An 18513-nucleotide genomic window follows, 5' to 3' on the forward strand; every position below is an offset into this window, starting at 1 on the left:
ACAGAACTGGCGGTTGAGACTGAGCACTCCAGCATTTCGGGGAAGCAGTAATGAGAAGCAGACTTGCCTAATCAGCTTGTTATTTAAACTGCCTCGAAGCATGCCGAAAGGGACAGTGAAGGCACATGTGAAGTCTGGTTATTATGACTGACAGGTGGGCCTTGTTTGATTCAGTCGAAACTAGCATCTTGCCGAGAGCAGGAGGTTAAATTGATTAGCAGGTGCATATTGTTTACATGTGGTTATCGTAGCTTTGGTAATTAGAATCACGTAAAATCCGGCCAACGGAAAAATAGTTCCTTGGCGCTGGTGTCGAATTTATTGACAGCGATGAAGTCGGCTAGAGAAGAAAACCTCTGGGACAACCCTTGCGTTGTCCTACCTCCCGGCCGCACCTGACCCTCGATGGACTCGCGAGCCTTGAGAGCTTTTATTCATTAATAAATTCCTTTCCTGTTATTTTCTGAGGCACGCAGACGTTACCTCGCTGGCATGCCTTGCCTTGACAAGAAAATTGCCTTTTGGTTTTTGCTGTCCGCCGGGAAACGGGCCATTTCCACCGCTTGGGATAATCCCTGTTCCCGAGCCCCGAAACTGCGGACAGGGGAGCTTGTGGGGGAAATTACTCCCGTTCACGGTGCTAAGGCACAAATTATCACAGCGTTCGGGAGTGGAAGAAATCCGTCTCAGAATACACGGGGTAAACCAAAAGCTTTACACCAGTATTTGTAGACCGGCATTATAAAAAGTAGTATTCTAGTTGATTGATAATGCTACGACTTGTCTCTCTTTGGAAACGGCTCGGGAAAGAACGGCCAAAACTGAGAAAAGTTACAGCATGGTTTAGGCCAATAAAAACACCCATCATCTAAATGAAAGAACTGCTTCCGCCTTTCACGAGAGTTAGAACACAGAGTCCTGCCTAACCTTTTCACCTTGCCAATGCCCGCGATTAGTTAAACCGAGCAAATTGCCTAATTGAGCTGCTTAACGTGTAATTTTGCGCAACAGTGGTGATTTGTTTCACTTGACGCAAACCTTTTAGCTGGTTTTGCTCATAAACACATGTTCATAGTCAGAGAGTGTTAATGGAAACGTTCATTCAGCAGGAAAAAACGGTGTGCCATTTTTTTGTGCGTAAAACAATCACGATTTTCAAAGTCGTGTAACAGGTTATTGATTTGTTGTACACAATAGGACATTTCCCATTTCAATTATTAGTGTTGGGTTATGATTATGATTTAGCATGATGTTAGAATATTAATGAACATTTTGAATATTAATGCATTTTCCATATTAATGCTTTAATATGAGGTAATTTTTTAAAATGTTTCTAATGTAGGAAGACCTCCATTATAACAATTTAAGAGGGCTTATAAATGTAAGTTGTAGGTGTTGCATAGTATGCCAGTAACTCCCTCCAGATTGGCTAGTAATAATAATGAAGTTTAACTTTTTACCAGAAAACAGTAAAGAATGGAACTGAAGTTAGCTCCCTTGACTGTTTGAAAGCTGATCTCCTACCTGGACATGGTAAAGTCAGTGGATCCAGCAATCAAGTCATTTGGCCATTCAAGGGGAGCAAACTACATGGTGGGCTCCACACTGAACCTGAGGTTATTTAGGGGTCTTACTAAAATAATACATATATAATAAACAAAAGGAAAAACAAACCCATGATTAGTAAAATATATATTTATATATTTAATTTATTATATATAAAAATTACCACATTTAGGTTGTTTAAAACATTGTTTTATTGGTATTTTTTTTATTTTTATAAAACATTACTTACTTTCCTCTCATCAGTCTATGTATCAAAACTTAAGCACTGTTGGGGTTGTACATTTTTCTGATTTATAGTGATGTATGCAAGTTGTATAGATTTGGATAGGTGTATAGATTTTACACTGCATATTTGGGTAGATCCCCAAACTGCATACTTGCTTTCTTCTGCAAAGCCACATTTGACACACACCCTAGTAATAACCACCCAAAACAGTTAAGAAAACAGAAGTGGAACATTACTACTAATACGACCAAAGTTTCCTGTACTCAAGTTGCACTCTGCCAATCATGTCCAGTATGCCAACATACTTAATACATGTTTTAAAATGATGTGTGAATGTATAGAAAACATGACCGCGTTTGTTTGCTATTAGAGCATTTTGATAAAGGGCGAGGCATAGATCGGTTTATATATTTTTTAGCACATATTTGGCATCCATTGTCAGAATTATATCTGTCTTTGTTAAGGCAAATGGCTGTACTCAAAGCTTTATTAATCTTTAGTTATGAAAAATTATAGTAAATATAATTAAAAACCTGCTATTGTCCGTAACTTCTCAACGTGCATGGACACACACACACACTCACTAAACAGAAGAATGACCCAAAATAAAAATGGTGCTAAAAATGGAAACTGACCTTTTATGACCAATATGTATGGGATGATTAATGTGTATTGTCTTGATACATTACAAATCAAAAGAGAACATTATTTGTGTGAAATGGCTGCAATAATGATACACCCGATTTTAAAATATTCATACATTTATCAAAACACCCAGCTGTTCTTAGATGATTCATCTGTCCACTTACATTGTGTCCAGTATTATACTTAACATACTTAATACATGATTTAAAAATGACTTCTGAAGAATCCTGTGTTTATAAACCTTAATTGAAGCACCAAGACCCCTTGTGATTCTGCAAATTACCCGAAGTTCATACATTGAACATTGTCTCAAATATACACAGTATATTTAAATAGAGTCTTCAAAGAAAAGTCTTTTTGTGCAACTCAATCTGTGAATGACAAACCTCCGAGATTTTGCCAATATCCAAAAAAACATTCCTCCATTCAGCATTTGTCTTCCTTACCTTTTTCTTACCTTTCTCACCCCTCAACTCAACTTCACAACATAAATTTTTCATTCTCTCTTTCTATCTCTTTCTCTCTTTCTCTCTCTGTCTCTCTCTCACACACACACACACACACACACACACACACACGCAATCTCTATCCCTCTGTGGCATGTCCAAAACCACTGAATACTTTCTTCTTTCCCTTTGAGAGTACAATTGCGTAGCTCAATGCCAAAAAACATTACTCCACTTTTGACATATTCAGCTTCAATGTGTGTGCGATTAACTGCGCTGCCAGTCCACATAATACGTCCATTCTGCCGACCTCTCCCTGGCTGACCCTCAAACATGGGGATGATGATGATGATGATGATTATGATAAAGAAGGCAAAAAAATCATGAAGGTATTCATCCCAGAAGCTGTTGAAACTCAACTGTCCTCTGGTGTTTGTGTTCTTTGGTAGCCATGACAACCTCATGACAGCGTCCCAGGCAGCAGCGTCGCGGGTCAGGTGTCAGAGGCAGTGGTTGATGGCCGGGTGCCACAACGCCGCCTGGCGCAGGAGGCTCTCAGTCTGTGTCGCCGACGATGCGGCGGTGGCGGCAGCGCCTCCGCCATTGGCCAGCTTGGCGTGCTGCCGCGCCAGCGAAGACAGCTGGGGCGCCGTGGGCAGACCGCAGCCATACAGGCTGTACGGCGAGGCGAGCGCTGATGGGAGCGGGTCATGATGCACTGAGTTGACCCCTGACCCTCTCAGCCCCTGCAGGTGGAGGAAGCAGGCTGAAGATGCCCCGGGCGGTCCCTGCAAACACTGGCCCCTGCAGCTGGCCACCTTCTTGCTGTGCAGGGCGGACAGCAAGGGAAAGTCAGCCGCGGCCAGGGGCCGCAGCAGCCCTTGGTATCCCCGCAACCCCTCGGCACCATGGGAGTTGTAGGCACGCGCAGCGAGGAGGCTGGTGGCGGGGGAGATCTTGTAGCAGAGCGGGACGGAGAGGCCATGGAGAGCCGAGTCGGAGGCGCAGGACAGGGCAAAGGGGCCAGAGGAGGTGGGGCAGGTGGACGGGGGCAGGAGGCTCTTCAGGGGTGAGAGGCCCACACAGCCACCCGGGGACCCAGAACTGCCATCTGCCAACAGAACATTACAAAGATAAAGTGAGATTTAAAGGTAAAGGTAACTGGAAATTAGCAGATTTATTTACTAATTATCAGGTAGTGATGCTATCTTTGCTCCACGATGCTTTTTTATTTTTTGATTTAAAGGTTGAATCTGCAATTCTAGTAGAATGTTATTAATATTTGCAATTACAAATTACACCCCTCCCTTCCATGCTCATGAACCAGTATGTTGATTACCTGGAATTGTTTAGGCCCCAGGGCTGAGTATATATATATATATATATATATATTATTTATTTATTTATTTATTTATTTATTTATTTTTTTTTTTTTTTTTTTTTGAGCGCACACCCAGAGAGGACAGGGAGAGGACCTCGAGGAGTAATTCACTGATTTGGACATAGGACCAGAGTTTGAATGAATTGGACTGGATTTGAACTGAAATGGATATCAGAGCAGAATCATGGACTGTGCCTCTAATGATCAGCTTTACAGCAAATAACCCCAAGAAAGAGATTTTGAGTAGAATAATTATGGCTTCCTCTAAGGGAAGAGACTGAAGAGCCTTTTTATATGATTGTGAAATAAGAGACATTGGGTGGTTCTCACAAATGACTCATAGACTTAGGAGTGCATGTGAGAGAGTGATGAATCATGAGTAAAGTTTCTTCAAAATCAAATGTTAATAAAATAAAATAATCAAATAAATTGTTTCCCTAAAGCGTCAAAAATCAGACTGAAGGAAAAGACATTTAACTGTCACTGATTCTTCAACGAAAATTGAGCATTCATAGGCATGGCATGTTGAACAACTGTCCTTTATAGCTTGTTAAAATGACATAAATGTTTGTCTCAACCTTGCAGCTCCAGCGCAAAGGGCTTGAAGTCCAGACTGATTGGATTTCTCCATGGATACGACTCCAGGATCCCATCCAGAACCCCCCTAAATCCCAAACAAAAAAAAGAGAGAGAGAGAGAGATGCTGAGGTAAGTAACAGAAGGTGAAGTAAATGTTAAAATAATACATTGCTGTGCTGTGCCAGTATACAGTTTGTCTCTCCAAAACACGAATTTAGACCTTATTTCACAATAAAATCGTGTAACACTTTCAGGTTGTTTAAGTTATTAAAATGTTCACATGTTGATCTGCACATGAACAGAACATATAAAATTATTCATGCAGCAGTATTATGTTTCATGTGAACATTTAGTGAAGTCAGTTACATTACCTGTTTCTCCCTGGGTCTCTGAAACCTTTGGCGAAAGGGTTTCTGTCAATCTTCAGTTTGGTTATCTAAATCCATGGTAGCACAGCAGAATGAACAAAAAAAAATGTAAAACATATATTGTCAACTTGGAGGAGATTTTGCAGTATTCAGAAAAACCAACAATGACCTCAGCTTTTATGGTGTGAGGTTGACCAAAGGGAAGCTCTGTGATCCTCAGAGGGTCTGTAAGTTTCAGAGCCACCCAGGGCGATGTGCCATGTCAAACAGGCCCGTTTGATAACAGGGGACTTGTTGGGCATGATTTTATACGGGGCTTTTAACTGTGTGGACTCTGCTGGCTTGGCCGGCCAGCGCGACAGCGGTCAAGCAGTAAAACAATCTTTCACAGTAAAAAAGTGGCCACTGATGAAAAGTGTTGGCAGACAAGCTCAGGCCAGGCCGTGTGTGTGTGTGTGTGTTTGTGTGTGTGTGTGTGTGTGTGTGTGTGTGCATGCATGAGCGCATGCCATGTTTATGTTTCTGAGTTTTACAATAGTGAGTGTATGTGTGTGTGCATTCCGATGTATATGTTCAGTCACATATGTATATGTTCAGTCACATATAAAATGTGTGTGCGTGTGAGTAAATGTGAGTTACACAATTACAGTTTGTGTGTGCCTGTGCGTGTGTGTGAGAAAAATATACAACTAAACACTTGTTGAGTTTGAAGCTGTGTGTGTGTGTGTGTGTGCGTGTGCGTGTGTGTGTACGCATCTGTCTGAAAGTATGGATGTCTTTGAAGCTCCGAGACCCTCTTCTTTAAATATGGCTCCCAGAATGTGCTTTACATGTTCAGGGCCGCTGCCTGCACTGCCTCTCACTGTGATTTACTGCCTCTCTGAGTGGCCTGCAGAACTATGGCCTGTTTATGTGCCTATATGAACCCGATATGGGCCAGCTCACTTTTATTGTTGCTGAGGCTCATTTGCTATTAAAAGCCTGACAAAATCTATCAGCATTTATTGTTTTTTTTTTGTACCCACAGACAAATTGGATCTGTTTTATGAAATTAAACAGGGCATATTTGGCTTGATTAAATCATTTCAGCACATAAATATATTGTAAAGAAAAAGGAAAGGTCTGTCATGTTTGATGTGTTCCTAAAATAGCTACATCATATTTATATGTTAAACATGACAATATATCTATACAGTCCATGGTTACCTGAAATATTAACGTTTATGTTATTGATTAAATTAAGTTATTATTTACCTGTTGGTTCTGGTACGCTGTCACTGTGGTAAACTGGGTTTCTGAGAAGGAAAAAGTATGCACGCCTTCAGCCGGCAGAGACGGGATCTGAGCAAGGTCCAAGCGGGGGTCGTGCTCAATTACATGGACGCGTGGCTTGTACCTATGCATTGACTGCAGGATGATCTGAATTTGTGGAGAGGTGAAAAATATTGGTCAGTCACCTTGTAGTCCTTTCACTGCACTCGGTCAGCATTCCGAATGCATCAAAAGAACATGAGGTGAAGTGGGCAACACTGACATACATGGCCTTTGTCGTCCATCTCATTGTTGGTGAGTTTGACACGGTCAAAGCTGATGACCTGACGCATCCACGTCTCCCCCGAGCACGGCGAGTCGGGGTGAACATATAGCCGAGGCGCTATGCACGAGTGATCAGTGTTTCCCGCCACCATCCACTGGGAGCTGTGATACACGTACCTATCAGCGCAGCAACAGGACATAAACTTGGTCATGTTATAAACGTAAATGTAATTTTGACTGACAAGCTTTCAAAACAATGTCGAGGAACAGTATTGCGTCCTGAACGTTACCATGTTCCCATTCAAATTAATTAAATTAGGTCTACATTTAGCCAACAGACTATTAGGCCTAATCATTTTATATAATTTACATAATAGACTACGCCGAGTCTGTTTGTGAACAAATAAAATAAAAGTAAGGTTGCTGAAAATAAATGTGCCAAATGCCCCAAAGTTTAAATGATGGTCAACATCAAATATGACGGTGCTACCTCAAACATCGGCTAGGCCTATATTTTGATATATTCCCCAACAATTTTCGTTAACTGTAAATTACTATTAATATTTTTTATGTTCGTAAAGCGTTGAGGTATCGACGGCTTCCATTCCAAAATACATGTCCAGAAAGCAGACAAATAAGTCACAAACAACCTATACCAACATGTAAAAAGTTCAAATAGTGAACCTTAGAGCAACTGGAAAGTCAATGCAGTATAGGCCTACAAAGATTCTAACGTCAAATAGCTGCGATATTGCATTGGCAAATTCTTCACATAAATTAAGTTACTCCAAAACATCACTCACAATAGTTAATCATGTTTTGGGATACTGTTAAAACAAGTCAATGCTGTGAAACAATAAAATAATAAAACTAAATGTACAGGATGCGGGTGACTGGTGACGCACCTGTATCTCTTGGAGTCCACGGGCATGATGTCCATGGCGATGTAATACTGTTTGAACGGATCCAAGTGTCTTACTTTTACCCGAACCGATGGAAACATTCTCCTGCAGAAACATCGCAGTCACTTTATATTCAAAAATATTTCAAATAAAATGTACAAGACTAAAAACGCCACATTACGACACAATGAAAAATGAAAGTAGGGTATAGCCTACAAGAGGGCCCACTGTTTATCATTTGTTAAAAGGGACAAAAAGTTGTAGCAAATAAAAAGGCACATGGAATGGCTCTTGGAATATAACTTTAAAAGGTGGTCTTATAATTAAAGCCAACAGTTTGATTTACGACTACAGTTATTGTTCCAACGTCGTTGTAATGCAAATTATAACCAAGTGCAGGATGATCGTGTCGTGCCTTTTATAAACAACGAAATATTTAACTGATTTTAGTCTGCGCGGTAATTGCAATGGGAAATACACAGTGGAAATACGTCCCACGTTTCCTTTGTATTTCACCCTGTCTTGGTGTAGCCAATGTCAAACATAATCCCTCTGGACCATGTAATCACGTTTCCTAAAGGTAATCGGAAAGTTTTGCCTTGCTGTAATCTGAGCATCGCCTTTCCTCCCCATGAACTCACACTCGAAAGTTACCCTTCATTCCAGAAGGCTATAGGATATTTAATATATAACTGTAAAATCATGCCGTATTTACCACAAACCGCCAAACATCACCAAACTATGCCAAGCTTTTTTACATTTATATCCTTTTTTACATTAACATCCTTACAAGTTCCTACATTGAGAAGTTGTATCACTCAATATCATAGGCTGTAACATGACTGTTGTCTGAGTTAAGCAGGTGTGATAAACAAATTAATAGGTTACCTAATGTGTCTTGTACCAAATTAGAACAATTTAGCATGCAAGTAAAATATACATTAGGCCTATATTGAAGAACGGTTTAAGATCACCACCCCCTTTACGCGCAGTCTAATAAGTGATTCTTGGCTGCTGTCAAAGCTTACCTGCCAGCTTTAGTGATTATCATTTCTGTGCCAATTTCGTGGAATCGGTTCCACAAGTCCGACCCTTGAAGTTCCATGCGCACCTCTCTCTCCGATTCCGGATCGCGTTCGCTGTCCACGGGCTTCCGTAAAAGCAGGGACGCCTTCCTCCGCCTCTCGCTTTCTTTGGAACATCACACACCACAGTAAAAAAGGGATGCTGCATTCAGACTAAATGACCATGTCATTTCACTGTTATATGTAAACACAAGTACTGTGAAACACGAAGTTTACTTTTATTCTTTTCCATAAACTTAACGTTACAAACTTCAACGAATCAAACGAAGTTCTGATTCATGTGTCATTACGAATAGAAGCTATGTCTCAGCACCAGGTTTGCTTATAGCCTTCTCGGATAAAATGTTTGAAATACATCCTAAGTGTGCTGAAATTCGCCCGATAGTGTGATGAGTTTAACCGTTAATCTTCTCGTGCGTAAAATTAAATGTTAGCAGCGTGACCCCATGTTCTAGACTTCTGTACGCTGAATGTGACACTAACCCTGCATTTCCCCATCGGCGATCATGGTTCCTGCTGACGAGCTACGCTCCTTCTCTGGCGTTGAGTGATCCTGCAGTCGCTCATCCTTTTCGCTTTCCACTTTCACCCGTTTGCAGCTTTTCCCAACCAGCGCCTCCACGGAGAAGGCGTGAGCCCGCGAACTCAGACCCTGCATTCTGGGCCAGCAAGTCGCGAGCGAGCCTCCGTCGTCAGTCGAACTTCTTAACTTGTTATCGTGCCTCATTCAGGACGCAGGGCATCCACACTTCCAGCTGCACTCTCACTAGGACGTCATGGACACACAAGTTCACACGTGTCTCTTCTGTGCCCTCACATTTAAATTGTCAATATTTTCTCTCCGTTTCCTCAGGTTCAATGGCTCCCACCCTCCCAGCCGCCGTCATCCCCTCCCTCTCTTATTTGCTGCTGGGTTGGAGACCGGCCCTTGTTGTCAAATAGCAAGGCTCCAATAGGAGTGAGGATGGAATCATGCAGCGACTCCCAACAGAGTAATGTACTGCTGCTTCCGAATTTGCTGTAACTTCACATTCGCCTAGTTGAGTTCAGAGTGTGTGTGCTGCGCTTCATGGAATACATTTTCTGACCAGTAGCATAGGTTTCATTTGGGAAGTTGAGAATCCATAAAGCCTAATTTCGATGAATTCGTTCAACTGACATGTTTAGTTCTTTACTGCATTTTCAATAGTACACTAAACAATCTTCAGTAGCATAGCCTACACACAGTAAATATACAGTGTTTAAAATAATCATGTATTATTTAGTTAACTGGCAGCACTTTGTAAAGGTAACCAGAAAAGAATTTAAGCGCAAACGGCCTATCCAAAGTTAGCGTTGGTTACATGTGATATGATGATACCTTAACATTATTGATACTGTGAAGCGCTGTTGTTTGCAGAGAATCATTCACATTTAATTCACATTTAGTTGCAACATCTCTGATTAAATGATACCTTCGGTGGGCTATGAAGTGCCCTGTCCCCAGCCCCTGGCAAAGGTTCCAATTATGCTCCTCAGATTTAATTAAGACTAGGCCATGTCTCATAGTTGAAACAGCAATCTGTTCATCTTTCAAAACTGCAGTCCATGACAGGATATTGAATACAGGCTGTGTGAACGAGTTGAATTTTGTCACACCCACTTATCTAAAATCATCATCCATTTCCTCCAAACACACAAATCGCAAAAACGCGTGGAAGGCTTATGCCATAATCAGAAGTCAAACTTTTGGACCCGGCTTAATCCGTTTGTGTGTACAGAAAATGCTACGCTTTTACATGCCAAATGCAGATATTCGATATTTGACATGGTATTTATGAAACATTTTTGTTGGAGCTACCCGTTTGACAGATTGTTTTATTAGTAGGGGCGGTAAGCAGAAATCACTTTGCTTTTATGTTACTTCAAATTTGAGCTTAATGGAATTTATGCAGAGGAAGAGAAGGAAAATCCAGGGACAAATATTTTATTCCAGCTAACTGGCACCATCTGGAACGCGTATTTAAAATATCTCCATGAAACTCACTCTTTTTTCGCTTGAAGCTAACATTTCCTATATTAATTTGGGGGGCTTTCCGTGAAGCAAAGTTCTGTCTGGTTGTCTCCTTCCCCCTCCAACCTTAGTTCAGGGCTTCCTTACCCGGTGCAGAGCTCCTGTCTGTTTCTCATAATGTCATAGCTATCATGTGAAGTTTTCAGCGTCGGCAAAGCGGGCGTAATGACAGGTTTGGATTATTAAATTACTGTCCGACATGAAATAGATCCGTTTTACACAAATAAAGAAGAACGAGGCTTATTAAAAATGTTTTTTAATCACAGAAAATAATTCCACTGAAGAAAAAGCCAAATTGCAGTTGTGTTTATATGGCACGCTTGGTTTGGTCGCTGATGGTTTGGGGCCTCCGCTCTGACAACACACACACACACACACACACACACACACACACACACACACAAACATACCCTGCGCAATACCTCTGTCAGTGCCTCTGTCAAATCAGAACATAAACATGTGAATTCTTCTCCGTTTTTTCAGGACGACCTGAAGTAGTTTTGGTTTGTTTCGTCTATAGTAAGTGCATCCAAATAATTTATCTGAACACTTAAAAAGTATTTCATTATTTTAAAAATCTTTCTTGTACATTTGTCTGCAGTAAACCACTTGGAATAACAGTCTTTTCAAATGTCGTCTTCAATGAAATTGAGTGATAAAACTGGTTTGAAATGCACTACTTCAATCATTTGTATTTAATGTTGATGTCAAGTGCTGTGCAAGCACAGTTGTGTATTTTCATAGTCTGTTTTATGGACTTTTGTTTATGCATTCATTCTCCGTAATTTTGTCTTTTCACATTTTGTTATGGAAATGTACAAGGACAAAGGAGAATAGTAGGCTTAGGCTACGGTCTATTATGAGTGTTGACCTCAGTTTGTCTCATTATGTTTAACTAAACACCTAATTGCTTTTGTTTGATTCGTTTGTATTTAAAACTTGTGGCAACGGAAACCAGACATGCACCACATGCAGGTCAATTTAATACGAGGTTAGATTGTCATTCAAGCGGAAGTACGCTTGATCAGTTGTAATTACCTAACTTCCCAATGATTTGCGAAACTCAAGACGACACTTCCACATCCGGATTATCGAGGCTTAGTTTATCCCTATCAACAATAAATATCTGTCCATGAAAATATGACCGAACACAGCCTATATGCACACTAGTCAGAAATAACAAATAAAGCTTGAGTTTTGAGCTTAGGGTCAAATATTATAGGGCATAAAAGTGTGTGAGGGAGACAATTCTCCTTTTAAGTTTTCCTTTCTCTAACGACCCACAGGCAGTAGGATAACGAATTCCCTCCGTCCTGGTAGGTTTGCTGGCTTCCAGATGTTTCACCAGACACCGTAGGGCGAGCTCTACCTGAAGTTATCATGTCCTGACTGCGGAAAGTTGGACCAAGCTCTATACCCCGCGTTTTCGCCGTTAGTCACCGGCCGAGCGTGCGGTAAACAGTGATGTGAAATGAAGCGTGAATGACTGATTGCTGATCGCGGTGTTTGTCCAACTGATGCCTATCGAATCTGATGGTCAATCTGTGAAGGGAATATGACACTCCCGAGTGTAGACTCGTTAAAAAAGTCGTTGGGATTTAATGTTGTTTATTCTAGAGTATTACCCTAGCATAACAACAACTCCAAAATATTATTGTCTTGTCTGCCACTAAACCAAATGTAAACATCACACACACACACACACACACAGAGAGAGAGAGAGAGAGAGAGAGAGAAACACACACACACACACACACACACACACACACTATAGTCATAACCAATCATTTTCATTCTCAGTGTCAGCAGGACTTATGTTTATTATGGAACACAAATTTGGTTATTGCCACCCGCTGCTTACATTATCCTCTCCCCTAACTAATTTGTTTCCCTCTCTCTTCCCCTCTTCTGATCACTTCCTTCCTCTCTCTCTCCTCATCTCTCTCTTTCACTCTCTCTCCTCTGGTGACAGCTGAGGGGCGGTTGACGATCTGGCCAAAAATGCAGGCTTCTGCACTGAATCTGCCTCTGTAAACACACAGTCGGAGAAAGAGAGAGAGAGATGAAGGGAGAGAGAGAGAGAGAGAGAGAGAGAGAGAGAGAGAGAGAGAGGCTGGCCGGAATACACCCCCCCCCCCCCCACCCCACACACACACACCTCCCAGCCCTCTTTGCCCAGACCAGGCGGATGTTAATTGGCCACAGCAGTTTTCCCAGGTCGTGGAGAGCCAAGCCTGCCAGTCGCGGCGCTAACTGAAGATGACTGCTCCCAGGATGGTTTGCTTTAGGGGCTCCGGACTGACACTGAGCAGAGAGGCCCCCAGTCCCGCTCACTCACCCCCTTACTCACTCACTCCCTCACGCTGCCACCTGGTGTGAGGAGGGGGAATAGATGGCCAGGGTTCCCCAGAGCTGAGCTGAGGTGAGTGGGGTGGGTCAGGGGATTTTTTTCACCTCTTTTACCCCAGCTCACTAGTCTCAGTGTGTGTCTGTGTGTGTGTGTGTGTGTGTTTGTGAGGTAAGTCTTTAGCCACAGCTCACTGGGCTCAATGGTGTGTGTGTGTGTGTGTGTGTTGTGTGTGTGTGTGTGTGTGTGTGTGTGTGTGTGTGTGTGTGTGTGTGTGCGCACATGCCAAGGCAATAAGGAGTGCCAAGCAGTCCAGTGGAGTGTGTGCTCAGAGGCACAGCCATGTTTATCCAGCACTCTCCCTAACTGATACTTATATGCATTTTCCACTTCCGCACAGGAACACACAAAGAAAAACACACACATGCTCACAAACACACACACACATACACACACACATATATATACACACAAAGGTGCGCACATACAGTATATACACACAAAGGTACAGACAATATACACACACTCATGCATAAACATATAGAAATGTACACTCTCTCTTTCTTTCTCTCTCGTTTGCTGACACACACTCAGACACACACACTCACACAAACAAACACACACACACACATGTACTGTATACACATATATAAACGTACTCTCTTTCTCTCTCGCTCGCAGACACACACACACACACACACACACACACACACAGTATCCTGCTGCTGTGTGCATGGGCTTCCTGGGCTATGCTGAAACCCAAGCTCCACTTAAGCAGGGGAAGGCCACTCAGAGGAGCCGTGCTGGGCAGGTATTTATTTACTCTGTAAATGTGCAGGTAAGATGTGGGGATGTGGGAAATGGGACTGTTTCTATTTCAGGCTGCGACTGGAGTGTAACTGCTTCCTTACACACACACACACACACACACACACACACACACACACACACACACACACACACACACCATCACATACACACACTGAAAGAGAGGGAAAGAGAAAATGCTACAGAGACACATACTGTACACGCACACGCACATACACACACACACACACACACACACACACACACACTCACACACATCGATGCAGACATGCCCGACACTCTTCCTCTGACATTAAGATGGGCGAGAGAGCGAGCGAGGGAGCGAGCTGGCAGCGTCCCTGCTCCTCGTGGGCATCTGATTCTAATCAGCGCTGCGAGGCTGTCCAGCGCCGGCCCTCGGGGCGCAGACGTCTGCCCATGCTCCCCCTGCCTGCCAGGCCTTTCATTCTACTACAACAAAAAAGACACAGATCAAAAACCAGAGAGAATGGAGGAGGGGAGGGGGAGGGGGGGGGGCGCTCTGTGCTAACAGCATGTCTGCATGTGTGAGGGGTAGTCATCATCAGAGTGAGTGAAAGAGAGAGAGCGAGGGAGATTCCTCATTCCACAATGAAAAGAAGGAGAGAGAGAGAGAGCAGGGCAGAGGTAGACTCGAGGGAGAGACATCTCGGTGAAGAGACTGAGGGGCAGTGTATGTCTTAGGGGGGAGGAGGGTGTGTGGGTGGAATGAAGTGTGTGTGTAGGGGGGGGGGGGGGACGTGCCGAGCAATTACGGCGTGACAAATTCCTCTGACCCTCCTGCGCCTGGCATGGTCCCCCCCCCTCCGCTGGGCGTCTGGTGTGGTGAGCGGCCACCACATCTGGATTCCATCAGCGCTCCGCTCGCCCGAGAGCCTGTTATCGAGCGCTTTAGCGCGAACGATGCCTCTTTTACCGTGCCACAGTGGGAAACAAACTTAGTAATAATTAAAAACAAAACGTTGCCCCCTTCTTCTCCTGTTTTTTCCCCCCTTCTTTCGTCTTTATCAAAACGAGGAGATTGATTCAAAGTGTCTCCGCACAGACGACAATAAGTCCGGTGCTATCCCCTCCCTGCTCCAAGTGCAGTTAATCGAGCGCGCCATCCAACTGGAGTTCACGGACAATTGCATTTAGGGGGGACGCTTTGATTGGTTGCTGACTGCCATCCAAAAGCCTTTCTCTGAATGTGCACCATTGATATTTCACCCTCTAATGTTTTAGCGCGTCCTCTTTTAGCCACAGCTAATGAGTCGCCGTCTCTGTGTGTGGAAGAGTGGGGTCTGGACGTCCGACCGTGATTGCTTGTTAAAAAGCATCCGAGGACGAGGATGAAGACAGATTTGCCTGATCAGCGTCCCCCAGAGAGCGAGCGCCACACGAGAGAATGGCGAGTTAATGAGCGATCTAAAAGGGCTTTAGCGGGGAGAGTTTGATTTATTTATTTATTTAACTTAACAGCTTAATTGGTGATTGAGAAAGCAGCATGGGACCAATTCCTTCCAGTTCCTTTGTTTAAGCTTGATGCATCACCCTCCATTCATCTCCATTTTATTAGAGTGAGACTCGCTTTTTTCTGCTTTTTAAAAAAAAAGTTTGTCATGATGGCTCTGTTGATACCAAAGAGTCTAGTGAAGTCACCAGAATTATTTTATCCTGTTTTTATCTCAATATTTCCAAAAAGTAACTTCATGAGGCACATATTGTGTTGAAGAATTCTATTTTAAAAACACACATTGGCTCTGTGGAGTCCCTGTGAGTTAAGCTGTCAGGAGCAACCCATCTGGGATCTAAATGTGCTGCTTCAGAGGTGACAGGCCCGGCTTTCATCATGGCCCATGAATGTGCCCTCGGGCCTGACAGACGGGCTCCCCCGAGCCCTGCTCTGGGGGCTGGCACTGGCGCATGGGTCTGTGGGCACATCGGGGCGCTGGCTGCGGCTACCGCTCGTCCCGCGGGTCGCTCGCTCTCTCCCCCGCACGCCTGCGCTCGCTCGCTTCCAGAACCGCAGCCCGGAGTGCGGCTGGAATTTAACGGCTCATGTGCCAAAGCGCTCAGCGTTTTACTGCCGGGGCTGGGTAGGGGGGTTTGGCAGGGGAGTGGGGGTGGGGGGGGGGGGGGGTGGAGGGGTGCAGCGGGCAAAGAGGGGGCAGCCCAGTGCTGATGCTCTGAGCCAGGACTGCCAGGATGTGTGTATGTTGTGAATTATCTTTTTAGGGGAAGGCGCCCTCTCTCGCGCACACACACACACAAACACACGCTCTCTCTCTCTCTCTCTCTCTCTCTCTCTCTCTCTCTCTCTCTCTCTCTCTCTCTCTCTCTCTCTCTCTCTCTCTCTCTCTCTCTCTCTCTCTCATCTCACCAGCTTTGCCTCTCACGGTCTTTGTCTTCTCTTCAGCATGCTTCATCTCCCACATTCACTCTTCTTCTGAACTGATTCTCTCTCCTCCTCCTCTCTCTGTCTCTCACTCTGTGTCCTTGTTGCTGTCGCTGTTGCTGCCTGTCTCTGTTCAGTTTATTGTTACAGCACTTAGATGTTATTTGTTTCTCATCACCCTGTTTGAGTCTAAATGTCATCACAATTAAGTGCAACCCAGCAGAATCCAGTTCAGTGTGTGATCTAATGGGGTCTCAGCCATCCATCTTGTTGATGTTTTTTATTGGTAATTGCATGTTTGTGTTAATTTGAGTGAGTATGTCTGTGGATGGAGAAGGCTGATTATGGCATTTTGTGTGTCCTATGAGAGTGTGTGTTTTAGAGTGTGTGTCTTCATGTGCATGTATGAAGAGTGCCAATATTTCTTGTGTGTGTGTGTGTGTGTGTGTGTGTGTGTTTGTATATGCATGTATAATCAAGATTGAGTAGTGGTGTGTATGTGTTTGTCAGTGTGTATATGCCAATCCCAGCACATCACCATTCATCAGTGTGTGCATGTGTATGTGTGTGTGTATGAGTGAGCAAGTGAGTCTGCCACTAGCCAGTTGGTGACCGCGTAGTTAATGAATGCGGTCAGAGAAACAAAAACAGGCTGAAATTGATAATGAATTTCAGACGCACCATGCAAACCATCAAAAAGCCATCCGGAGGGGAAAAACACATTGCGTGGTTGCTGGCTCCCTCTCTCAGACTTCGTTCAGTCAACACGGCCCTTCTGTAAAGCGTCGCCATCGAGAGTTGGATGCCCAGTGATGGGTTTAGAAAATAAATAAATAAATAAAAAAACTCTTCCTTTAGAGATCTCTCATTTTTCAAGAGTGTGGGACGAAATGCACTGTGAAAAGTGCTATAATGGATATCGGCGGCTTTGTGCGGCGAAAAAAAAAAAACTTCTTCCTGGAACACACCCTGTGTCGTTTCCAAGCTACTGTGTTTGAGTCCGAAAACCCCCAAAAATGCGCTATGCATTTTCACTGTCATACGTCTTGGCAGAGCCCTGTTAGATGTGTGCGTGCATGTGGGGAGATGCAAAAGTGAGGGAGATGGAAAAAGAACAAATCGACAAAAACAGAAGTTGCGAAGATAAACATGTATTTATTTGTAGCGATTGATATTGCTTCTGCGCTGCAGAGACAGAGGCTTTCACCAGTCACAAGTGTACTGTTCTTGGAGTCCAGAAGAGAAGCAGGCCTTCGGGGTGAGGATAGATGGCCCCTTTGGGGAAGTTATAGTTATGCGACCGCTATATATTGCGCCGTACTGTAATACTGTATGAATGGATGGATGTTTGCGTTAACGGAAACGATCACCATTGTTGTGAATGAAAACATTTCACCATCAAAGACCTCCTCCCAGGTTCGTTTGTATTTCCAGATCTTTATGATGTATTTATGAGGTTTGTGTATCGGGATGTGGTGTAACTGCTCTCACCATAACCACACACACACACACACACACACACACACACACACACACATACACATATGCATAAATATGAAAGGAACCAATATATGAAAAATAAATTATAATTAAAATATGACAGAACAAAAAAAAAAATCTGGCAGGCCCGCAGACACCTCTGAAGCCGACGTGAAAGAAGAAAAAACCCAGGGCTGTTTTTTAACAGTTAGCTTGTCATTTTTATTTGCCCCTTCAAATAGATGCAGCGCGTGGCTTTCAAGCCCGTGCCAAGGCTGAATGGGTGATGGCTGAAAAGCTTTCGTTTGCTGGCGCGGCGCTGCACTCTCATTATCATTACCGCAAACTGTAATTCACATGTCAGTCAGGGGCTCAAGCGGAGCTGAGGCCCACTTGGCAGAGGGAGGCACCCGGGGCCCTGCTGAACACTTCCAGCAGGGCCTTTAGTCTGCTGATCCATGAACGATCCTGGGGGAAGAGGTGAGGGGAGGAACGAGGGATAGATGAGGGAGAAGAGTAGGACATGCGAGAGAGAGAGAGAGAGATGGTAAAAGAGAGTGATGGAGGAGAAGCACAAGAAAGGGAGGGAGGGCAAGAAGAGGAGGAGGAGGAGGAGGGGATGAATGGGGACAGAGGGGAAGTAAAAAGGGAAGAGGATAAAGGAGAGGAAAGAGAAG

General features: G+C 43.7%; 1 protein-coding gene across 1 annotated transcript; it reads right to left on the reverse strand.

The window, feature by feature from the left end:
• Positions 1-3383: 3383 nt before the first annotated feature.
• Positions 3384-8763, reverse strand: tbx22 (T-box transcription factor 22). The gene is made up of 7 exons (XM_076292724.1): positions 8678-8763; positions 7653-7754; positions 6750-6924; positions 6466-6630; positions 5215-5279; positions 4843-4928; positions 3384-3994 (listed from the first exon to the last, which is right to left on the reverse strand). Exons 1-7 carry the CDS (start codon positions 8752-8754, stop codon positions 3384-3386), a joined length of 1281 nt encoding a protein of 426 aa, XP_076148839.1. The 5' UTR covers positions 8755-8763.
• Positions 8764-18513: the final 9750 nt, after the last annotated feature.

This window comes from Alosa pseudoharengus, unplaced genomic scaffold, assembly GCF_046254945.1.
Source record: "Alosa pseudoharengus isolate Yale_2024_CS ecotype anadromous, Long Island Sound unplaced genomic scaffold, YU_APseudo_1.1 YU_APseudo_1.1_scf_19, whole genome shotgun sequence".
Taxonomy (NCBI): domain Eukaryota; kingdom Metazoa; phylum Chordata; class Actinopteri; order Clupeiformes; family Clupeidae; genus Alosa; species Alosa pseudoharengus.

What these genes read in the sequence shown, in the direction of transcription:
- tbx22 (XM_076292724.1), bottom strand. Translation starts at nt 8,754, where the DNA reads ATGGAACTTCAAGGGTCGGACTTGTGGAACCGATTCCACGAAATTGGC. An exon ending in GTGGACTCCAAGAGATACAG is followed by an intron (nt 6,925 to 7,652) that starts GTGCGTCACCAG and finishes CTGCGCTGATAG; the next exon opens with GTACGTGTATCACAGCTCCC. An exon ending in CTTTGCGCTGGAGCTGCAAG is followed by an intron (nt 3,995 to 4,842) that starts GTTGAGACAAAC and finishes TTCTGTTGGCAG; the next exon opens with ATGGCAGTTCTGGGTCCCCG.